Here is a 25,565-nt window from a genome sequence, read left to right on the forward strand (position 1 = left end):
TACTTTCTGCTCAGTTCAGTTCAGTCGCTCAGTCGTGTCCGACTCTTTGAGACCCCATGAATTGCAGCACGCCAGGCCTCCCTGTCCATCACCATCTCCCGGAGTTGACTCAGACTCATGTCCATCGAGTCCGTGATGCCATCCAGCCATCTCATCCTCGGTCGTCCCCTTCTCCGACTGCCCCCAATCCCTCCCAGCATGAGTCTTTTCCAATGAGTCAACTGTTCGCATGAGGTGGCCAAAGTACTGGAGTTTCAGCTTCAGCATCATTCCTTTCAAAGAAATCCCAGGGCTGATCTCCTTCAGAATGGACTGGTTGGATCTCCTTGCAGTACTTTCTGCTACCTCCCCATATTCCCTTCTTAAAGTATCTGTGTATAGGCCAAGAAGGGTGTTACCCCTTTCATAGTTATCACAGTCTGTTAAGTCAGAGGTGGCCACCTGACCTAGAGTCAACCAGTCCATGGGCTTACCTGAGCAAATGAGATGTCTTCTTCCAGGAACTTGGAATTGCACATGGGAGAAACTGGATTATACAGCACTTTTAACTGTCTTGCTTACTGAATGTTTTGCCTATGTAGAAGTAAGGCAGAAAGAGTGGGGAGCTAAAAAGTGTTCATGGCAAAATGAAGGACCCTGAACTCTTGCTGTTCCGATCTGTACATTTGTTCTCTGATGCACTTAATTGAATTTTTCTTGTATTCTGTGAGATACCCTTCAAAACTAGTAAGTTCCCCCTACCCCGACTTTTTTGGTTTCTGTTACCTACAAACCAGCTGATCTCTGATTAGATAATTTTCTAACATAATTTTATTATTTCATAAATTATGGTATGTGGTCCAGCCTAGCTGGGTCATCTTGCTCTCAACACTTCCCATTCAGTAATATGTGACTGTTTATGGTTTCCCTCAAAAAAGTTATGTACTTTGACTGGGGCCTTGGCTCTATTGCTCCTGTTGTCTGAAATACTCCTTGGTCTTATCTTCTTGGAGAAGTCATTCTCTTACTGGTTTTAATCTCTGTGATGATCCTCCTTTCCCCTTCCTTCCTCCTCTTCCCTGACTTTAGCAGAATGAACTGTTTCTTTGTTTCTCATAGCACCCTGTGTATTATAGTCCTTATGAACCATGTTTTTGTTTTTTGGTTTTTTTTTTTTTTACTAAATATATGTCCTTTAGCCCATGTCCCTCAAGGATGTGAAATATCTTATTCATCTTAGTCTTTTATATTTAGCACAGGGCCTAACATAGTCAGCATTAAGTAATCTTTGAGTGATCATTTCTTTAATCATTGAATCTATTAGATATTGCTTTTTAATGAAAAGTAGTGAATCTTGGTGCTCAGTTGAAGCATGTGTCAATAATTAAAATAACATTATAAAAATAAAATTTTGTAGTATTTTGCCAGACTGTACTAATGCCATATGAAGATTTATAAAATATTATTTTAATTTTGGCAAAGCTTACTTACTATAAGTTTATCTTTGAATTTTCATTTTGAAGGGAATGCCAAAACTCAAATTATAAGCCACATTTGCTGGGTTTTCTAATATTTCAGATACAGACTCACTAACTCTCACAAAGTGTCACATGGTGTCTATCTTAAGGCATGTTTTGGCTGAAGTTTATTCAAAACAGATTTGGGTTTAAATTAAACCTAGAAGATTTGTGTTACAAAGCTTTATTTAGCATAGCTGTAGAAAAGCAACTATATTTTAAGGTAATCTCATTGTCCTCAAGGTGACAGTCTATTATTTAAAAATAATTGTGTAGATCTGTCTCTAACCTAATTTAAAAGTTACCATATAAAACAGTTCAGGAAAAAAAATTGCTTATACATCTCAAAAATTCCTTTTATTCTCTTTTTTTGCTTTGGGCCACTTAATTTTGTTACACTGTTTTAGGCTTTTACCAAAACCGTAATTCAAAAGCACGAGGCTTAGGGCAAAGAGATTTATTATGTCTTTCTGCATAGTAGAAGAATCGCACATTGAACTTCAAGTTGGTCTGTCCCTCATTTTTAATTTGCAGCCCTGAGGATATAGAATATCCACATCTCTACTTTTTTCACTGTAAACCAGTCTTGGACTTGACCCAGCCATGTAGGAGAATACTAATGAAAGAGTCACTGACTACACTGAACATTCATCGATTTATTAAGACAATGGAAGCACCTCTGCTGGTATGTGTCTTGTTTAAATATGTTAGATAATTTGTATGTAAAATTTATTGTTTTGATTCATAGATATGCATTTAACTTAGATGAGGTATATCTTTTCCCCTTGAACATATTTATTTCATTTAGGCAGATTTAGGAGTAGTACCTTATTACAGGTAGATTAGAGGATAAACTGTGTACTCATAAAATGATATTTTAATGCCTGGAAGTGTTGTTGTTTTGAACAACCCAATATAGCATTATGTAATTATAATGGTAGTTATGATGAACTGTGGAACTATTCTGTGGTGGTTATAATGAACTGTGACCATTCTAAGATCACAAAGATTACATCATAGGCTAAGAAAAGACCTCTTGTGAATGTTTTGATTCCTGTTTTAAAAGTTTATAAATATTTGCATTATAGAATTTTTGGTGTCTCACTTTCCTTAGTGTCAGACTGGAAAAATCTTAGACTCAGTAGGTGATCAACTGACTTCTCTCTGGATGTTTAAAGGGTTGTCCTGAGCATATGTAAAACCTTCAATAGGCCTTCTCACTCATCATATCCTTTTTACATAAAAATTGTGCATATGTGCTATAAATAATTCAAACAGTGCGGCAAAGTATAAAGAATGAAAAATTTTAAATCCACCAGTTCCCATCATTCAGAAATGAACTGTTAGGTTCAACCAGTCATCTCTGCATTCATATGGATACATATAAATAGAGGGATGAATGGATCCATGGACATATATTGCATGAGCTACTTTATAGTAAAAAGCATTGTATTTAATCTTATTTGAATTTACTAGAAGAAAAAGAAACTGATAAGAAACTAGAGGATTTATGGAACTTTTGAGAAATTGTTTCATCATTAGAGGGCTGTTTAGGAAATACTGTCTTAAGTGTTGAAATGATTATGGAAAACACTGAGAAGTGAAAATTGTTATTTTAAGAAAACTGTATATTTTCGTTTTGGATAATATTGATTTGCTCCTTGGTGTAAAAGATGAGAATATTTCCATCTCAGTTCCCCTTTGCCCTCCAGATTTTTGTTTTGTGTTATTTTACATTGTAAAGGTTATAGTATTTATATTGTGTTCTATAATCATAATTCCCATTTAAAAGAAAAAAGCCCTGCTTTCGTATTTAAACAGATTCAGAGCTCATCAGTCCCAGTTCTACTGGCTTCATTCTTGAGTTCTTTATTTTGGTCAGTTTTTATTTGGTTGGATTTTGACTTCAAGCAACTAAGAAAAAACAAAACAGTATATGAGTCTTTTTCCTTTCTGTTCACATGGGAGAGGGAAATATTTATCTTATGTCCTTTGGGAGAAGATCCTCTGATTTTGGTTTGATCTTCCACTTCCCCACAAAGCCCTCATGAGTTCATTATACAGTTCTTCATTATTTCTCTCCATCCTCGTTTCCTTTTCTGCCAATGTTGAGATATTAAGAATTCTCAGGATTTTGTCTACTCACCAGTCAACATTATCTATAAACGTTAATAAAAATGGAAGCTGGGATTCAGGCTTTTTGATAAACTTTGAATGCATGATCACTGCAGTTACATGCATTGTTTCACTTCTAAACATATGAAAATAGATGCAGGTTGGAGAATCTCTGTGTTTGTGTGTTAAGCAGATAGGGTTCCTGGACATTTAATTGTTGTAGATACGTAGCACAGCTGCATCTTATTATCATGATAGGCTCATTCTCGAAATCCGGCAACTTTGCTGTGAAATTGAGCCTGAGGAGAAGTCATGTGAAAAGAAATTGAGGCCCCTAGCCCACAGCTCCGGAGAAGGCGATGGCTTCCCACTCCAGTACTCTTGCCTGGAAGACCCCATGGACGGAGGAGCCTGGTAGGCTAGGGTCCATGGGGTCTCTAAGAGTCAGACACGACTGATCGACTTCATTTTCAGTTTTCACTTTCATGCATTGGAAAAGGAAATGGCAACCCACTCCAGTGTTCTTGCCTGGAGAATCCCAGGGACAGGAGAGCCTGGTGGGCTGCCATCTATGGGGTTGCACAGAGTCAGACATGACTGACGCGACTTAGGAGCAGCAGCAGCAGCAGCCCACAGCTCTGACTGAGCTCATACTAGTCATCAATAGCTTGCTAACTAGTAAATGAGCCATTTTTAAAGTGGAACCTTCACCCTCCAGTCAAAATGCCCCACAAATGTAACATGGGCCAGAGATGAGTTTGTAGACATATGGACAACAGAAATGATTCTTTTATTTTAAGCCATTAGGTTTTGGGGTGCTTTGCTACATACACAATGATAGGGGCTCAGAACACACCCTCAGTCTGTTTCTATGGCATTAACTACTCTTGATTTTTAAATCTGAATTTTCAGGTCAGATTTTTCTTTGAAGTTCCTGTCCTGTATATTTTGGTGAAGGCAATGGCACCCCACTCTAGTACTCTTGCCTGGAAAATCCCTTGGACGGAGGAGCCTGGTAGGCTGCAATCCATGGGGTCTCTAAGAGTCGGACATGACTGAGCGACTTCACTTTGACTTTTCACTTTCATGCATTGGAGAAGGAAATGGCAACCCACTCCAGTATTCTTGCCTAGAGAATCCCAGGGATGGGGGAGCCCAGTGGGCTGCCATCTCTGGGGTCGCACAGAGTCAGACACGACTGAAGCGACTTAGCAACAGTCCCATATATTTAACTACTAATTAGATGTCTTTCTCCTAAACTCTACGTGTCTGACATTGTCTTTTACCATCTGTTCTTGCTCCATTATCTTGGTTGATTTACTGTCCAGTCACTCATGGCAGAAGCCTAGAACATCATTCTCAATTCCTGTATCTCTCTGCATCTGATTTTAGATCTGAAATAGAATTCTTCATTCTAACAGCCAGTGCTTTAATCCAGGTTCAAACAATCCAGGTTTGAATGTTGAGTCTCTTGAACTAGTCCCTCAATTTTATTATCTTCTTCTCTCTTGTGTACTACTTTAGTAATAGGAATTGATCTGGTCTATATTCCTATATTTCCCTCTCTTTAAGTTCATACTCCCTGTTGCTTGCATAGTAATATATTTTAAACACACATATATGATCTTGTTCTGGTAATTTTTGCAGTTCCTAAATGGCTTCAATTATTTATAGAATGAAGGCCTACTTTCTTAGGATATACATGGTTTTTAATGATCTGGTCCTTTGCACGGAGAAGGCAATGGCACCCCACTCCAGTACTCCTGCCTGGGAAATCCCATGGGCGGAGGAGCCTGGTAGGCTGTAGTCCATGGGGTCGCTAAGAGTCAGACACAACTGAGCGACTTTTCTTTCACTTTTCACTTTCATGCATTGGAGAAGGAAATGGCAACCCACTCCAGTGTTCTTGCCTGGAGAATCCCAGGGATGGGGGAGCCTGGTGGGCTACCGTCTATGGGTTCCACAGAGTTGGGCACGACTGAAGTGACTTAGCAGCAGGTCCTTTGCAAATTCTCCAGCCTTACTTATCTATTCCTGTTTTCACTTTTTAATATTGAATTGCTTATGGTTCTCCAAATACTCAAAGAAGAAACCAGGCTTTTCAGTTCCTTCAGGCTGTTATACCCATTCAGGTCTAGACAATTCAGTTCTGTGTGGTTGTGAGACTGAGGTTTCTACCTTCTCGCTAGCTTATGGCTGGTGTTGTTCTTAGCTCCTATGGTCTGTTCTCAGATTCTGGCCATGTGGCCCTCTCAAAAAAGAATTGGAAGTTTCTCCTTCAAAGCCAGCAGATAATCTTGCTCCATTGTGCTGTGACCGTCTTACATGGTATAATCTAAAATGAGCACACCAGAAATTTTGGGAGTCCTCTTAGAATTATGTCTACCATAGCTAAATACAGATTTCTCTCTGGAAACTTTAAGGATTAGAAAAATGATTTTCTATTATTAGAAAATTTGCAAGAAAGCATCTTTGTGCATATCTGCTTTTATCCCCATGCTTGTTTTACTCAGTGGGCTCTTTCAATCTGGCAGCTCGTGCTCCTTTAGTTGTGGGAAATTTCTGTGTTTATTTCAGTCATGATTTCTTCCCTTCTGTTTTCTCCCGTCTTTCTTTCTGGGACTCCTGTTTGAATGTTGAGTCTCTTGAACTAGTCCCTCAATTTTATTATCTTTTCTATTTTCCAGCGGTCTTTTGCCGTACTTTATGGCAGATTTATTCAACTTTAGTTTTCATATTTTGTGGATTCAGTATCTTCTCATCTTTTCGAGCTTATCCGTGGTGGTTTTCTGAACCTTTCTTCTTCCTGAATAATCTGTTTTCTCCATGTTACTTGTTTTTCTGTTTGTTCTGGTCTTTCATGTTAGAGGCTTTCCTCAGATGCTTATTGCTCCTCGTTCATGATTTAGAATATGAAACTAAAGAAGTTGGCTGGAAATTCTGAGACTGTGGATCAGCCTTGTTAACTTTGAGCTCCATAGGGTGGTTGGACCTGGGCAGCTTTTTGGTGAGCCACAGTGTCAGTAGCTTTAGGCTTTAACTTGTGGTTGTTCAGGATCCCCAGAGAAGGATCTTCCAGTTTTCTGCTGGAATACAGAAGTCTAGCTGCTAGCTACCAGAAACTGAGCAGGGAGGGGATAGAATGAGTCTCAGCATCTGGTTGCTCAGTCCCTCTGCTTTGAGCATGGTATTCACACTCAGCTGTTCCTGCAGTCCCCCCAGATTTCTTCTGGTATGATGCAGGGGTAGTCGCCTAAGCTCATGGAGTTAGGGAAGACGATCTAGAGATCTAACTGCTTCTCCAAAGGTTTTGTCTGTTCTTTCTTACTCTAGAGCCTTCCTGCCATCATTCCCCTTCTACTCCTTCTTTCCCTCTTCCAGAGGCTCCAGGCACTGACAGTTCCTGAGCAGTTTTAGGATTCTGCAGTTAAAGTGAAATTGTTTCCTATCCTTTCCTCTCATGGCTTAGGATTTTGTTGTTCTCTAGCTTCTAAGACATTGCTGCCTTTACTCTTTTCCCTTCATGTATGTATGTTCATCTGTTTTGAAAAATCCTACTGCTGAAGTTGTCCTGGGATTTCTGAAAGGAGTGAAGTAAGATGTGTGTTCAAGCTGCTGTCAGCTCAGATGTTCCTCATTGTTCTGTAATATGTCATTATATATGTTAAATTCTTATATGGAAGGATTCGTTATGTGTTTTGTTTTCATTTCAAATCTCTCTATTCAGCAACACCACAGTTTTATTTATTGCTTTTTTTAGTTTCTCTATGATATCCTTATTCTTTATGGTTGTAAATATCTGTATAACTACTTGTAAAATTTGTTAGTTTCATGTTAGTTTAAATTATATAGGTACATGGGAGCATGAAACTTAGAAAACCATGAGACCATTTTTGTTAATTGTGGATTTATTTCACAGACTTGTTTTTTCACTTATTATTAGCAGGGTTTAAATCCAAATGTTGGAACATTATTATCACATAGTGAAGACGTTTTGTTCTTTTTCTAAATGAAGACCGAAGTTGCTGGAGATCCTAGACAAGTTTCAACTGTTCATCTACAACTAGGATTACCATTGGTTTTTATTGTTGGTCAACAAGCTACTTATGAAGCTGATAGAACAACTGCAGAATGGGTTGCTTGGCGTCTTCTGGGAAAAGCTGGAGTTCTACTTTTGTTAAGGTATTTTAAACATGGAATGGTATATTCTCTATTTAGCAAGACACTAATATTTTTCTTGGTAATGTGTTCACTGGTAAATAAATTCAAATCTCTAATAAATTCTAATATAGTTAAGAGCCAGTTGCTGAGTTTAAGTCATTAATTATCAGCTTGATTAATATTTAGACCTTTAAACTTTACTAAATTGAAGGTGTAGATTAAGATAGAGTATAGAAAACCTGGTCTGTATTTACATGAAAAATTTCTCAGACTCACTAAATTGTAATCTTTTTTCATAAACATTTTTAGTATAAAATTTTCAGTTCAATTTTAGATTGACCTCCTGGATGGCAACATATAACATTTATTTCCATTTTGATAAAGGGACTCTTCGGAAGTGGACATTCCTCAGGATACTAATGTTATCGTCAGAAGACCAGAAGAGGTTGGTCATTTCCTATATTGTTCTACAACGTGTGCTTATTTAAAAGAGGTTAATACACATGGTCCTAAAGTAAGGTATGCTTATTACAGGAAAATTCTATGAATTGCCACTATTCAGAGATAACTGTTGTTAATATTTTCAACTGTTGTGTGTTATTTTCATTTGTTAATCTTTTTCCATGTATGTTTGTATATTTATATAAATATATGTATATCTGCTGCTGCTGCTACCAAGTCACTTCAGTCATGTCCGACTCTGTGCGACTCTCAGAGACGGCAGCCCACCAGGCACCCCTGTCCCTGGGATTCTCCAGGCAAGAACACTGGAGTGGGTTGCCATTTCCTTCTCCAATGCATGAAAGTAAAAAGTGAAAGTGAAGTCACTCAGTTGTGTCTGACTCTTAGCGACCCCATGGACTGCAGCCCACCAGACTCCTCCATCCACGGGATTTTCCAGGCAAGAGTACTGGAGTGAGGTGCCATTGCCTTCTCCGATATGTATATCTACATATACATCTTTTTAAAGAAATTTAGGTTCATGCTATATACATTCTACCTTTCACATACAGTTATATTTCATTACTTGGTATTGTGCTGTGATGCCTGCCTTTAAACACTGTTTTGGGCATCACTGATTTATTTCCCTTTGCTAAATTTCTAGAAGTAAATTTTGTTAAATGAGATTTTTCTTTTTCAGAGCTCGGGCCTTTAACCACTTTAATTAATCTTTTTTGTGATTTAAAAATTTTATAGATTATACTTCATTTAAACTTATTATAAACTACTGGCTGTATTCCTTATGCTGTACAATATATCCTTGTGACTTATTTATTTTATTCATGGTAGTTTGTACCTCTTAATCCCCTCCCCCATTCCCTCTTTCTACTGGTAACCATTAGTTTGTACTCTATATCTGTGAGTCTGTTTCTGCTTTGTTATATTCATTAATTTGTTTTATGTTTTAACTTCCACATATAAGTGATAATGTACAGCATTTGTCTTCTTCTGCCTGACTTATTTCATCGAGCACAATATCCTCCAGGTCCATCTGTGTTATTGGAAATGACAAAATTTCACTCTTTCTTTATGGCAGAGTGATATTTCATCGCATGTGTATGCCACATCTTCACCCACTTGTCTGTTCATAGACGCTTGGGTTGCTTCCATATCTTGGCTATTGCAAATAATGCTACTGTGAAGACTGGAGTGCATATATCTTTTCAGATTAGTGTTTTTGTTTTCTTTGGATTCTACTGTTTTACTTTTCATGTGTGAAGTTAATTGACTTTCATATTTTTTTTTTTCCTGAATGTGATTTTTCTTTCTTTTCTTCCATGGGAAGGCATTTTATTTTAAACATAGCAGTGTGTACATGTCAATGGGAATTTTAAAATACACAGTCAAATTTCCTTCCAGAAATATTATTTTACCAGAAGAATTTAGAATTCCTTGTTCTTCATACATCTTTGCCAGTACTGAGTAGTAATGTTTTATTTTTTTTTTTCTTCTATAAGGACATATATAATTTATTTGTGCATGTGTTAACTGCTTTTCACATTTTTCAGTTTCCATATCAAAAATTTTATTTTTTTTTAATTTTAGTTTTTTATTTTTTAAATTTTAAAATCTTTAATTTTTACATGCATTCCCAAACATGAACCCCCCAATGTTTTAAAAAAATTATTTCTATACACAAAAAAAGTTTCCATATTAATTTGCATGTCTTTGATAACTTTGACTAGTGAGATCACCTGTATTTCCTTTGTAAATTTCTTAAATTTTTGAATTTCTTAAATTCTTAAAAATTTCCTTAAATTTTTCTTAATTAAGAACTCTTCAGAATATCTTCTAAATATTTTAAACATATGCTAAAAAATTGTTGATATGTTTACAAATGGTCAGATAGTTTAAACTTAAATTCTCTTGCATAAGTCTATAGTATGAGTACTGGATTCAGATATCAAGGTTGCTGGGAGAAATATCCATAACCTCAGATATGCAGATGACACCACTCTTATGCTAGAAAGTGAAGAGGAACTAAAAAAGAGCCTCTTGATGAAAGTGAAAGAGGAGAGTAAAAAAGCTGGCTTAAAACTCAACATTCAAAAAACTAAGATGATGGCCTCTGGTCCCATCACTCCATGGCAAATAGATGGGGAAACAATGGAAACAGTGAGAGACTTTATTGGGGGGCTCCAAAATCACTGCAGATGGTGACTGCAGCCATGAAATTAAAAGACGCTTGCCCCTTGGAAGAAAAGCCATGACCAACCTAGACAGCATATTAGAAAGCAGAGACATTACTTTGCTGACAGAGGTCCATCTGGTCAAAGCTATGGTTTTTCCAATAGTCATGTATGGATGTGAGAGTTGGACTGTGAAGAAGGCTGAGCACCGAAGAATTGATGCTTTTGAACTGTGGTGTTGGAGAAGACTCTTGAGTCCCTTGAACTGCAAGGAGATCAAACCAGTCAATCCTAAAGGAAATCAGTCCTGAATATTCATTGAAAGGACTGATGCTGAGCTGAAACTCCAATATTTTGACCACCTGATGCAAAGAACTGACTCATTGGAAAAGACCCTGATGCTGGGAAAGATTGAAGGCAGGAGGAGAAGGGGACAACAGAAGATGAGATGGTTGGATGGCATCACCGACTCGATGGACATGAGTTTGAATAAACTCTGGGAGTTGGTGTTTGACAAGGAAGCCTGGCATGCTGCAGTCCATGGGGTCGCAGAGAGTCGGACACGACTGAACAACTGAACTGAACTGACTGATGAGTACTGAGTTAAAGAGTCAGAAGACTTGACTCCGTTCCTACTTGTTCTGGGCCCAGATAACTGAATTAACTTCTTCCAGCTCAGTTTTCTCATTTGTGAAATAGTTATAAAACCTCTCCTTCTAACTTATATTTTATAAGACCAAATAGTTAAATACTTTGAGAACTGTAATACTGTTCAAATATGTGTACTGTGAGGTCATTATGCTTTGCTTTTAGACCAGGTAATCAAAAGAATACTTACTGAAGCTGTTTTTTTATTTTATTTTTACTATTAGATAAAGGATTCCAAAATAGGACTTACTTTGTTATTGGGGAAAAGTTTTATAGAAGAATTAAAGTTCATGCTGTTTTCCCAGTACATATGAAAGTTATGTTTATACTATACTGTAGTCTGTTAAATGTGCAATAGCGTTATGTCTAAAAAAATTAATGTATGTACCTTTAGTTAAAAAATAGTTACTGCTAAAAAATGCTAATTGTCATCTGAGCTTCTAGTGAGTTGTAATCTTTTTGCTCATGGAGGACCCTGCCTTGATGTTGATGGCTGCTGAATGATCAAGACAGTAGTTGCTGAAGGTTGAGGTAGCGGTGACAATTCTTAAAATAAGACAAAAATGAAGTTTGCCACATTGATTGACTGTTCCTTTCACAAATGATTTCTCTGTAGTATGCAATGCTACTTGGTAGAATTTTACCCACAGTAGAACTTCTTTCAAAATTGGAATCAATCCCCTCAGACTCTGCTGCTGCTCTATCAACTAAGTTTTTGTAAGATTCTCAATCTTTTGTTCTCATAGCAACGATCTTTAGAGCTGCTTCACAGAAGTAGATTCCATCTCCAGAAACCACTTTCTTTGCTCATCCATAAGAAACAACTCCTCATCCGTGCAAGTTTGATTGTGAGATTGCAGCAGGGTTAATTACTAAAATAATCTAGTGGCCTAAAATTTCATGTTTTAAAAAAGTTTTGGTTGAGCCTTAGTGTAAGAAATTTTAATGGAATAATTCCAATGGAATATAATTTGGTATTCTTAAAATACCTGGGGCCAGGTATTATTTTTATGTTTATGGCTAAACAGTCAATTGAACTTTGTAGTGGAATTATTTATTTATTTTTATTAAATTACTTTTTTCCCCCTTCTTTTTGGCCATGCCACACAACTTGTGGGATCTAAATTCCCCAACCAGGCATTGAACCCAGGCCAGGGCAGTGAAAGCCCCAATCCTAACTGCTAGGCCACCAGGGGCCTCTCTAGTGGAATTATTTAGGATTAAGTATTATTTTGAGTGGTGGTGGTGATTTGGTCACTAAGTCATGTAAAATATCAAAAGAATTTTGGTGCTATTTGCAATAAAATTGCATATATTTGTATCTTGTATTGAGGTAGGACTTACTGTTAAAATACTTCAGATTTCAGCAGAATGTAACTGTGACAAGAAGCAAATGAGACTTTCAGTTCCGTGTTTTGCCTTTTCTAGTAGCATGCACTATCTTTCTATAATGTTTAGATACTTTTAATATTGTGGAGTTAATTTCCCATTTTTATTTTTAAATATTAAAATTGAAATTCACAAGTTTAATTTCTTTTTAGTGTCAAACAAGTAAAATATATTAAAATGGTTCATTATATTCTAGTCATATCTTTTAAAATTAATGTATTTCTAGGACACGCAAGTGGAATTTTTGTCATTAAGTCATATTGATTTAATAGTATTCCATCTGGAAAGTACCATGAACATTGAGGAAATGGTCAAATATGAAGACATGGAAGAGCTAAATATAGGTAATGTGTTTTTCTGATGCCCATGTTCCCCTCCCATTTCTGCCCAGCATCCTTAAGGTCAATGAAATTTCAGTGAATTAACTTTCACAGTCAAGAATAGGAAGAGACCTGAAGAAATTAATTCTGAATCACATTTTAGCAAGTTGATTAGGCGAAAAGATACAAGGATGCTCTATTTCGCTTAGTGTGATACCTTTCATTGTTATATATCAGGCTTCTCTTTCTGCCTGTGCCTTTATCCTCCAGTCCTTTCAGTGCTACTGGTCTATTCCATGTTTAAAAAGGACCCAGGAGCCACAATATAATATTTATTTTTGTTATTCCTATTAGGGTATGAAATTCTGATGAAAATAGTTATATATTTGTAGTTGTAAATGAATCCACTTGTTAACAGTAAAAGGAGTAAACTTTGATAACATTTTTATACTTATTTTTAATGTTATTTTTAATACATTAAAAATAATAATTGTTTTAACATTTAAATATTTAAAATTAATATTTTAACGTTAAATTAATTTTAACATAATGTCAAAATAATTTTAACGTTAGTTTTAACAGAATTTTGCCAATTCTGTTTTTCTTTTTATTGTTTTATTGCTTACCTTTTGAAGTATTCTACAGTTTTCAAGGCTATTTCCCACACATTATTTACTTTGATTGTTATCCTCTGAGTTAGCTGAGGTCACCTTCATTGTAGATGAAGAAGCTGTGTTTTGGCAGAGTTAAATGATCTGCACAAAGTCACAAATGGCATGTGGAGCATTCTGACTTGAAATTTCATTTATAACCATTATCATTCCTGACACTTCTTTATAACATATCCTATTCTGAAATTGCTCATTTGTTTTTCTCCCTTCTGTACTGGTCTATTAGAAACTTCTAAGGCAGGGATTATGTCTTGTGCATTTACTAAATGTATCCTGTTTAGTAAATTATTGAATTTTTATCATGAGTCCTGTTGAGTAAATACTTTTTATGTAGTCCTGTTGTTATGAGTCCCAGGAAGGAAGGAATTTGCATATTCTTTTCATGAGATCTGTTAATTATGAATAGGAAGGCCTCTGAGCTTTAACTGATATATGACCAGCTTCATGGTTTGAGCACTGCTCTAGTTTTCTGGTATACAGAGGTTAGAACTGCTAATGGTTTAAGCCGGAGTTCTCCATAACATCATCATTATTCAGGCAGGTCTGTGTTCTGGTCTTGTGCTCCTTGCTTTGTTCCTATCACCTTTCATATATTCAAACTTTCAAAGTCACAGGAATCATCCAGGTGTCAGTTTAACAGGATTCCTGTCCTCAGTGGAAGTTGCCTTTTTCAAAATTTTGTTGCCATGTCTCATTTTACTTAGTGACTCTCTGGCTTCAGCTTGCCCTCTGGTGCTGCCTTCTCATTTTTTCTCTCTCCTGTCTTTGCTCCTCAGCCCAGTTCTTGTGTTTTGGGGGTGGGGGGTGTTTGGTCTTAATTTCCTATGTTTGTAACCCATATTGACTCATAATATAGTATGATGTTGTGCCCAAATACACAATTGCCCTCTTATTTTCATTCCTTCTCATTAATTAGGAAAGATAGATGAGGTTTGGAAGGAGTTTGTTATCATGTAAAAGTGGAATATACAGAAAAATGCTCTTCAAAGGGAATGAACACAACAATGAGTCAGAATTAAATGAACTGGGTTCTACAAAAAGAGTATGAAAAAAACTTAGGTGACTAAAAAGAATATATATACATGTTGATAAGTAGGTGAAATGTAGAGCTGAGGAGTGAATATATTTAAAAACTAAAATGGCTTATTAAGAGAATGGGAAAGCAGAAAGGTGTTAGAACAAGGTAAGAGAAGAAAGGATGGATTAGGAAATAAGAGTGGACTGGCAGGAAAGTGAAAATATGTGAATAGTAAGAAAATACTGTAAAGGAGAAAATTGGCCTTTATTAATTTTGATATTGAGGGCATAACTTTTAGTGTCATAGAATCTGATATTTGAAAGTATCTTAAAATTAATAGTGTAAGTCTTATGGTTCACAGCTTTGAACACTGAAACTCCTAGAGTTATGTAATTGACTAGAGTCACACAGCTAAAAATTGCTGATATGCTACTAATCTAGATCTAGTCTTTTATGGTATTGGAAATCATATGGAAAATAATAGTTTAGTTTTCTGAATGCATTGTCTTTCTCACTTCCTTACTTTTTAATATGTTATTACAGAGAATTATAAATGTATCATAAAATAGGATAATGGAACAAACCTCCAGATAACCATTTCCTGGCCTCACCCAACTACCATCAGTCAGTGGCTAATCCTGTTACAATCATAGCCCTTTACTTATTATTTTTCACCTAATTCCAAGCATATAAATTCATCCATAAATATTTCCCTGTATTTCAGACATGTAAGGATTCTTTTAAAATTAGCATAATGCTATTACTACATCTAAATGGTTCAGTTCAGTTCAGTCGCTCAGTCGCATCTGACTCTTTGTGACCCCATGAATTGCAACACCCCAGGCCTCCCTGTCCATCACCAACTTCCAGAGTTCACCCACACCCACGTCCATAGAGTCGGTGATGCCATCCAGCCATCTCATTCTCTGTCGTCCCCTTTTTCTCCTGCCCCCAATCCCTCCCAACATCAGAGTCTTTTCCAGTGAGTCAACTCTTCGCATGAAGTGGCCAAAGTACTGGAGTTTCAGCTTTAACATCATTCCTTCCAAAGAATACCCAGGACTGATCTCCTTTAGAATGGACTGCTTGGATCTCCTCAAGGGACTCTCAGGAGTCTTCTGCAACACCACAGTTCAAACACATCAATTCTTCGGCACTCAGCTTTCTTCACAGTCCAGCTCTCACATCCATACATGACTACTGGAGAAACCATAGCCTTGACTAGACGGACCTTTGTTGGCAAAGTAATGTCTCTGCTTTTGAATATACTACCTAGGTTGGTCATAACTTTTCTTCCAAGGAGTAAGCGTCTTTTAATTTCATGGCTGCAGTCACCATCTGCAGTGATTTTGGATAAGAATTGTTACTATCAGATGCTTGGTCGACATTCAGAGTTCCAGTTTCATCATGCTTTTTCATGCCACTGTTGCTTTGTACATGCTGTTCATGTTACTCTTATTCCTCTGCTTCCTCCTTAAGTTTCATTTTTCTTTTAATAATGTTCAGCTAGTGTCAGCTTCTAGGAAGCTTTAATTGTCTCTAATCAAGTTAGATGTTCCTCCAGTGTTACCATATGATCTGTACAAACTTCCAACAGGACATTTGTGAATTCAGAATATGTGTGTGTATGTGTGTTTACTACATATTTTAATGGATAGATGAATGAATGGGTGGGTGGGTCTGTCTGTCTTAATGAAGTTTTTTTTTTTTAGGTTTAATTGATATGTAACATTATATTAGTTTTAGTTGTATACCATAATGATTCAATATTTCTACATATTGTGGTTAATGAAATGATTTTTACATATTCAGAATCTACCCATAACTCAATATACATAGAATAAAATCAAAATTTCTTGGTTTATATGGCCTCTTATGGCTTTCCATGTGGTACTAGTGGTAAAGAACCTGCTTGCCAATGCAGGAGAAGGAGACATAAGAGATGCGGGTTCAATCCCGGATCAGGAAGATCCCCTGGAGGAGGAAAGGGCAACCCACTCCTATATTCTTGCCTGGGGAATCCCATAGACAGAGGAGCCTGGCAGGCTACATACAGTCCGTGGGGTCACAAAGAATTGAACACAACTGAGTGACTGCTGCTGCTGCTAAGTCGCTTCAGTCGTGTCCGACTCTGTGCGACCCCATAGATGGCAGCCCATCAGGCCCCACCATTCCTGGGATTCTCCAGGCAAGAATACTGGAGTGGGTTGCCATTTCCTTCTCCAATGCATGAAAGTGGAAAGTGAAAGTGAAGTCGCTCAGTCATGTCTGACTCTTAGAAACCCCATGGACTGCAACCTACCAGGCTCCTCCATCCATGGGATTTTCCAGGCAAGAGTACTGGAGTGGGGTGCCATTGCCTTCTCCGAACTGAGTGACTAACTGGTTCCAAATAGGAAAAGGAGTACGTCAAGGCTGTATATTGTCACCCTGCTTATTTAACTTATATGCAGAGTACATCATGGGAAACGCTGGGCTGGAGGAAGCACAAGCTGGAATCAAGATTCGGCCAGGAGAGAGATCAATAACCTCAGATACGCAGATGACACTACCCTTATGGCAGAAAGTGAAGAGCAACTAAAGAGCCTCTTGATGAAAGTGAAAGAGGAGAGTGAAAAAGTTGGCTTAAAGCTCAACATTCAGAAAACGAAGATCATGGCATCTGGTCCTATCACTTCATGGCAAATAGATGGGGAAACAGTGTCAGACTTGATTTTGAGGGGCTCCAAAATCACTGCAGATGGTGACTGCAGCCATGAAATTAAAAGACGCTTACTCCTTGGAAGAAAAGTTATGACCAAGTTAGATAGTATATTCAAAAGCAGAGACATTACTTTGCCGACAAAGGTCCGTCTAGTCAAGGTATGGTTTTTCCTGTCGTCATGTATGGATGTGAGAGTTGGACTGTGAAGAAAGCTGAGTGCCGAAGAATTGATGCTTTTGAACTGTGGTGTTGGAGAAGACACTTGAGAGTCCCTTGGGCTGCAAGGAGATCCAACCAGTGCATTCTGAAAGAGATCAGTCCTGGGATTTCTTTGGAAGGAATGATGCTAAAGCTGAAACTCCAGTACTTTGGCCACCTCATGCGAAGCATTGACTCATTGGCAAAGACTCTGATGCTGGGAGGGATTGGGGGCAGGAGGAAAAGGGGACGACAGAGGATGAGATGGCTGGATGGCATCACCGACTCGATGGACGTAAGTCTGAGTGAACTCCGGGAGTTGGTGATAGACAGGGAGGCCTGGCATGCTGCGATTCGTGGGGTCGCAAAGAGTCGGACACGACTGAGTGACTGAACTGAACTGAGTGACTAATACACACATGATCTAGAAACCCTAGAGTTTTCTCACGTCATTCCTTCAGTCTATTTCGTTTTAGTCAAATGTGCCTTCCCTTGGTGCCTAGGGGATGCTGAGCTCTTTTATGTCCCCGAGTCTTTGCATATGTTGTTTTCTTTATCTAAAACATTCTTTTCTTGATTGTCTGGTAGGCTTTGGATTGCCCAATTTAAATCTCCCTCTTAAAATCTCTCACTGTATCTTTTGCCTTTCTTCTTAAACTGATCACATTTATAGTTATATATTTATTTAGTGATGAGTTTATTGACTGATTTTTCCATAGATAGAAACTGTATGGTCAGGACTGTGTCTGCTTTGCTTACCACTTTCCTTAGTGTCCATCACAGTGTTTGCTGTGTAGTAGAAGCTAAAGAAATACGGTCAAACATGTGTGGTAGGACTTTTTTAGGTTATAAATTAATATATTGATTAGAAGCAAATGTTATTTGTTGACAAGTATATTCTTTTTATATTTATATTTATTATATTATTTCTTGACAAGTGTAAGTAATTCCTTTTGGAATTAACTAAAACTTGATCATTTCTAGGTCAGGAAGCATCTGAGAGTCATTTAAGATAGGAAGCCAGACAACTAGAAAGTTTTCTAAATATCATGCATTTTAAATATTAAGATAGTATGAATTCATGAGTTTCTGTGAAGTGCCAAATTTTCATATGCTTGCCTGGGAGAAGAGCTTAAATGTTTTAAATTATACATTTATATTTACATTAATTTCTCTTCAAACATTTCAGAAATTCAAGATGATGAAGTGGAAGAAACTGTTTACAGAGACAGGAAGAGACAGTTACCTTTGGAACTCACTGTGGAATTAACGGAAGAGACATTTCATGCGACAGTAACGGCTTCTGACAGCATAGTGCTTTTCTATGCTGGCTGTGAGTATTATGAACCTTTAGAGGTGACTACTGTACTGCATATTAGGACAGTTAAAGTAGGCAGATTTTACTTTTTCATTCTGTTATTACACATTGTAAAATGACATAGCTTTCATATGTCCCACACTTTTAAACAACTTACTTTGGAGCTGTTTCTAGGGTTGTAAAACTGATTATGTATATTCAGTCAAAGTGTTAGTCGCTCAGTCATATCTGACTCTTTGCAATCCGATAGACTCTAGCCCGCCAGGCACTTCTGCCTACGGGATTCTCCAGGCAAGAATACTGGAGTGGGTTGCCATTCCCTTCTCCAGGGGATCTGAGCCTCCTGCATTGCAGGCAGATTCTTTACCGTGTGAGCCACCAGAGAAGCCCTGATTATATATATCTGACTTATAAATTGAAGATTATGATTAAACTAGATGTTAAGCTTACTAATTTGGAAAATTGTTGTTATTCAAGCTAATGATTTCAATAGATTAACAGTTATTGTAGGTTTATAGGCATTATATTGCTTTTAACAATAGCCATTCAACTATACTCCTTGCCATATGAATGTAGAAAATTAGTTGTATGTGGAACTCTCTTGAATGTGTGGACAATACTGAGTGCTGCATATTAGAATATTTCTTAGTATAAAATAATTCTGAGATACCCCATTAATCTATATGTTTGTTATATATAAGTATGGATGCTTTAGAAATATGTATGTTGTAATATCTATCTAATTTTTTATTTTAATGTAGGGCAAGCAGTATCCATGGCATTTCTGCAGTCCTATATCGATGTGGCAGTTAAACTGAAAGGTATTACACTGCTGTAGGCATGTTTATTTTCCTGGTTCTGAGCTACAGCTGTTTGTAAAATTGTGTCACGCTAAAGATGTAGAAAACCACATAAAATTTCAGATTATTATGTTTGTGTCTCCACAACAAACATAATAAGTTAATACTGAACATTAGACTGTTCCACTTGAAACATGATTAAGTATTGAAACCATTTTACAGCAAAGAAAATTAAAAAGTGATAACTTCAGTATAAGTTAATACTTCACGGTTAATAAGTTAAGGAACCATGAGTTTCAAAACTGTTAGGAGCATTCCTTTTGATTGTCTTCATTAAACTGTCTTATAGCTTTATACTTAATCCAGTAAACTTTTTGGCTGAATTCAGTCATTCAGCAAACATTTACTGAGTGCTTACTATGTGCCAGTTACTGTTAAATATTATTAAACATATACTAAATATTAACTATAGTCTCACAGTCTAATGAAGGCTCTAAGATCCCAGTGTTCTTGAAGCTATACAGTTAGCTTTTCATGGGTAGGGAATTTCTTAATAGCCAGAATCCTTTTATTTTAGCTATTCTATGAAACCTGATTCAGTGGTAGATAAACAGTAATCCAAGCAATGAACTCAAAATGTCTATGCCACTGTCCCAGCAAAGACAAAAGGAGGAGTAGGGAGGCCTGTTAGTGTTAGTAAGAAAGAGAGAGTAATAGACTAGGTAAGTATAATATTTTATAATCATTCGAATAAGATAGTCCATATCATGCTTTGTATCTTTAATATGATTTCTTCTTACTCTGTTTTTCTTGTTAATAAAAGCTGTTATGGCTAAATGGGCTTTTTCTTGGCTACTCCAGAAATGCATCCACCATTTAGTTTTTTGGGACATTAGCTTACAGCCTCTTTTATTATTTAGTAAGTTCCTTATGGAAAGAAAGTATGCCTTATACTCAGTTCATTGGACTTGGTGCATTGTCTTACATTACAGAATATCTCGTGTTTAATAATTGTTGAGTAAATAAATTAGCAAATATAGTAGAGTTTCATAAATTTTGTTTTATTTTGTGGAAAAGGTGTACTGGTATGCAACTTGTGTGTGTGCGTGTGTGTGTGTGTGAAGGGATAATTAAGTCTGTAGATAATATGATACCTAATTTTTTTTTAAAGCGGATCCTGTCACTCTCTAGTTCTCCTTTATGGTTGCAATCTACAGACTGATTTAAGTTTCTTCTCTTAGGTTTTCCAGCCTTACTGGTAAATGATTAGAAGAAAGAAAAAGTAGGAAAATGTAACCATAATAAAATAGTAGTTGGATAATGTCCCTGAATACTAGAATTATCCCCTATCCCCAGCCCATTTGGCTAGATACCAAATGAAAATGAAAAGAGGTTCTCTTACTTTCTTCTCTGTTAATGACCAAATAAAGACCTGACCCCTCAATGCAAGGACTCTGAGTTGTATGTGTTTGTAGAACAAAAAAGCAGATTAACCAACCTAAAGACTTGATTTCTTTTTTCAGTTAGTATGTTCTTTATGAATAACAATTCTTTTAGTAATTAGATATCAGATAGGTGGATTATTTTGGACGTTCATGGGGCTTCATATAGAAATGCATACTATAGGTAACAATAATGTTTTGTGTCTATTTGATGAAGCCTATACTATAATTTTATAAACTAGGACAATATTGTAATAAACTAGGACAATATTGTAATACTTTGGGTGTTTAGTTGTATAATCTTTCATGTTGTTTTGGGGAAAAGCCACTTTTTATTTCTTAGTCCAAGAGGATGAAGAATATTTTATACTCAGTCACAAGGTGGCAGCAAATGTCTGTTTTTTTCTTCCTTATTTGAAATTGCTGTGTTGTTAAAATATGTGGAGTGTAATACTACAGCAATCTTAGAACATTAGACTACTCCACTTGAAACATGATTAAGTATTGAAACCATTTTACAGCAAAGAAAATTAAAATGTGATAACTTCAGTATAAGTAGCCTTATCACTTTTTAAATAATATATATCAATATTCTTTTTTTCAGTTTTAAAGATAACATCAAAGTTTTCAGCTTGGACTGCTGGGACATTTTAAGCGGTGGTAGGCCCATTGAGGATGCTTTATTGAAGGGAAAGAACTACATTTTTTATGACACCATGTCCCGTCCTTTGGTGGCAATACATAGTATGATGCTCCACCTGAGCAAGCACCAGTGCATGCAGATATTTATTGACTAAATGACTAGAATAAAGGAGAAGAGAACTTTATAGAGTAGATCTGAGCCTAGAAGGAATAAAGATTTGTCTTTGTAGCTCATATAATATTCAGGTATTAACATACTTTAATGTAAACACTGAAAATTTGTTCATGAAGAAATAAATCAGGGTACATTTCACAAATTTTTATTGGATACATAATATGCAATAGACATTGTTTAGGTAGCAGGTTTGTAAGACAGACTAGACCCTATGAGATAGAATCTAGGATCGTAATGTAAGGATGGATTTTGAGTATTAAAACTTTTGATGATAAAATATTAAAATATTGTGTTTCGCAATTTTAGTCATATGGGTAGGTTATATCCTAATTTAGAATTTGGGATTAAATTGATATACAAAGATTCCTTCTTTGACCTAATACTATATTAAAATTTCCTTTTATTAGATTTTCTTCCTTTCTTTCATTAGCTGAGTTGTATGGTACTTTGTTATTTGGTTTTTGATATCTCTGCACCTAACTATATATTTTGGAGAACTGGAGGACTTTGCTTATACAGTTGACTTAGACAACGCAGGGATTAGGGGCGTTGACTTTCCATGCAGGAGAAAATCCAAGTATAACAGGTTTGGCCCTCCATGTACACATTTGCTGGAGAAGGCAATGGCACCCCACTTCAGTCCTCTTGCCTGGAAAATCCCATGGACAGAGGAGCCTGGTAGGCTGCAGTCCATGAGGTCGCTAAGAGTTGGACACAACTGAGTGACTTCACTTTCACTTTTCACTTTCATGCATTGGAGAAAGAAATGGCAACCCACTCCAGTGTTCTTGCCTGGAGAATCCCAGGGACGGGGGAGTCTTGTGGGCTGCCGTCTATGGGGTCGCACAGAGTCGGACACGACTGAAGCGACTTAGCAGCAGCAGCATACACATCTGCTCTGTATCCAAGTTTCCACATCCATGGATTCATCCAACCTTGGGCCATATGGCACTGTAGCACTTACTATTGAAACAGATCTGTAAGTGGGCCTGCACAGTGCTTTCCAAGGGTCAACTGTATTAGTATAGAACAAGTAGGAATTTCTCTTTGAGGTTCTGCTGTATGTTTTCTCAGGCTGAAAAGAAATTATTTAGTTTAAATAAATATGTATGAAATTATACTGTTGAGACAGGTTGTAAGTGAAAGTAAAAAGTGAAAGTCGCTCAGTTGTGTCCAGTTCTTTGTGACCCCATGGACTATATAGTCTGTGGAATTCTTCAGGCCGGAATACTGGAGTGGGTAGCCTTTCCCTTCTCCAGAGGATCTTCCCAACCCAGGGATTGAACCCAGGTCTCCCACATTGCAGGCGGGTTCTTTACCAGCTGAGCCACAAGAGAAACCCAAGAATACTGGAGTGGGTAGCCTATCCCTTCTCCAGGGGATCTTCCCAACCCAAGAATCAAACTGGGGTCTCCTGCATTGCAGGCACATTCTTTACCAACTGAGCTATCAGAGAAGTGAAGTGAAGTGAAGTTGCTCAGTCGTGTCTGACTCCTTGCAACCCTGTGGACTGTAGCCTACCAGGCTCCTCTGTCCATGGGATTTTCCAAGCAAGAGTACTAGAGTGGGTTGCCATTTCCTTCTCCAGGGGATCTTACCTATCCAGGGATTGAATCCAGGTCTCCCACTTTGCAGGCAGACACTTTACTGTCTGAGCCATTAGAGAAGTCTGAGCTATCAGAGAAGCCCTAGGTGAATATCATGGAGGCCCTAGATAGTATATTCACACACATATTTAAGGTATTCATGTACGAGGACTGCTCTAGATTCTGGAAAACCAGTGATGAGGAAACCAGACACAGTCCCTGCTCTCAGGAAGCTCAAATCATACAACAACACAAATGAGCACGTAACTCCATGATGAGGTAGGGAAAAGAGCATGGTCCTTTAGGAGTATAAGAATCAGATGTATATCAAGGTGTCAATGGAGGCTTCTCTGAAATGGTCACACATGCAGAGATCTGAAGGGTGGAAAGACCTGACTGGTAAAATTGGTAGAGGTGAGCTGATATCAAAATAGATTTGAGTTTTGAAAAGATATCGCTAGCTTCAGTGTAGAGACATGTTAAATTCTGGGAGATGAATTAGGAGAAGTGATGACTAGAGTGGTGGCAGTAAAGAGAAAGGGACAGATATAAGAGGTACTCAAAATTTAGGTGGTAAAATTGGAAGGCATGCGGATTGATGATGTAAGACCTGCGGAGTTTAGGAACAAAGAGGTGTGAAAGGTGATACTTTGCTTTCAGAGTTGCACAGGATGGCAACGTTCACTACTGTTCAGAGGAAAGAAATCATGTTTGGTTTTAGATGTCTTGAGTTTGAGGATGTTTCTGTTCAAAGGGACCTAGAGAAGGCAGTATGGATACATGGATCTGGAACTTTGAGGATCCTGGGCCAAAGCTATAAATTTAGGATTTATTAGGTTGTTGTTGATTATTGAGATTGTCTAAAAGAGAGTGAAGAACAAGAAGAGAAAGCAACTTAAATTGAGCCTTGAGGGCACTCCCGACTTCACTGGCGGAAGAGCCTGCAAAATGGAACAAAAGGAGGCAGCTGGGGAGAGGCTGCAGCTAATGGGAGGAGGTGCTGCAAAGAACCAAGGGAAGAGAGTGCACTGGGAGTGTGTCATGCTGCCGAGAAGTTGAAATAAGAACGGGATACAAAGACATTAACAGTTCTCAACAACTGAGTTTTCTACATTAACATTTATAAAAATGTGCATTTTCTTTTTATTTAGGCACATCCACTATGCTGCTTGCTAGAGTAAACTGTGCAGATTGGCCTCATGTGTGTACCAAGCAAAATGTTACTGAATTCCCTGTTGTAAAGATGTACAAGGAAGGCCAGAACCCGGTATCTTACACTGGTATGCTGGGAACTGAAGACCTCTTAAGATTTATTCAACTGTAAGTATTCAGCTTCCTAAGATTTTTTTAAGTTTCAGATCTATTCAACTCCTAATTCCCTTACTTATTTGACACACCTTGGATAGGTTAAGGAAGTATGAACACTGATGAGAAGAGCCTATTACTTTTTAGCACTTTTGGGGAGATAGAAATTTTATTTAATGAGACTGATTTTTTTGTTTGTTTATTTAGAATAGTGTCTTTATTTTGTATTTGTATTTATTTTAGACAATCTCAATAATCAACAACAAAATAAAGACAAAATGAAGATGTTTATCCTATGAAATATACTAAATTCAGTGTGTGTATATATGTGTGTATATATATATATATATATATATATATATAACAAGCTGAGAAGTATTTTTAAAAATTAATTTTGACTATAAATATTCATCCAGCAACAGGATTTCATGCCCAGTGAACATTACGTCTGTCCAAGAAGCAGAAGAATATTTAAATGGGGAATTATATAAAGACCTAGTCTCCTATTCTAGCATGTCAGTACTGGGACTGTTTAGCCCAACCATGACAAGAGGTAAGTGGAGCTGAACATTTAAATTACATAATGTATAGTTGAAGGCTTGTTTATGTGTTTTCTTTTTAAAGAATTAGTATCTTTTTAAATTAAAGAGAACTCAATTGTAGAGAATTTTGAAAATACAAAGTTTGAAGAAAAATAAAAATCTTTAGAGTTGTTAAATTTTAATATAATTTCTTCCCTCTTTTTTTGTGAACTTATGTGTTGAATATTAATATACATTTTAATGTAATTGGGCTAGTTCTGTGTATTTAGGTTAGTATCTGCTGTTTTTATTTTTAACATTAAGTGGGTGCATTTTTCCATGTGATTAATATTCTTCAAAAACATCATGGCTATATAATATTTGATTGGATGAATATACCATAATTTATTTAACTGTTTACCAACA

General features: G+C 36.9%; 1 protein-coding gene across 2 annotated transcripts in view; it reads left to right on the forward strand.

Annotated features, from left to right (window-relative positions):
- TXNDC16 (thioredoxin domain containing 16) overlaps positions 1-25,565 on the forward strand; it is a 96,733-nt gene that overhangs the window by 43,326 nt on the left and 27,842 nt on the right. For both annotated transcript variants that reach the window (XM_012180726.4, XM_012180728.4), the window contains exons 9-16: positions 2,031-2,181; positions 7,627-7,793; positions 8,157-8,217; positions 12,666-12,783; positions 18,540-18,683; positions 19,430-19,489; positions 24,465-24,633; positions 25,035-25,171. In XM_012180726.4, the coding sequence (XP_012036116.3) occupies positions 2,031-2,181; positions 7,627-7,793; positions 8,157-8,217; positions 12,666-12,783; positions 18,540-18,683; positions 19,430-19,489; positions 24,465-24,633; positions 25,035-25,171 (1,007 nt within the window). The remainder of the gene's footprint in view (positions 1-2,030; positions 2,182-7,626; positions 7,794-8,156; positions 8,218-12,665; positions 12,784-18,539; positions 18,684-19,429; positions 19,490-24,464; positions 24,634-25,034; positions 25,172-25,565) is intronic.

This window comes from Ovis aries, chromosome 7 (assembly GCF_016772045.2).
Source record: "Ovis aries strain OAR_USU_Benz2616 breed Rambouillet chromosome 7, ARS-UI_Ramb_v3.0, whole genome shotgun sequence".
NCBI classification, from domain to species: Eukaryota; Metazoa; Chordata; class Mammalia; order Artiodactyla; family Bovidae; genus Ovis; species Ovis aries.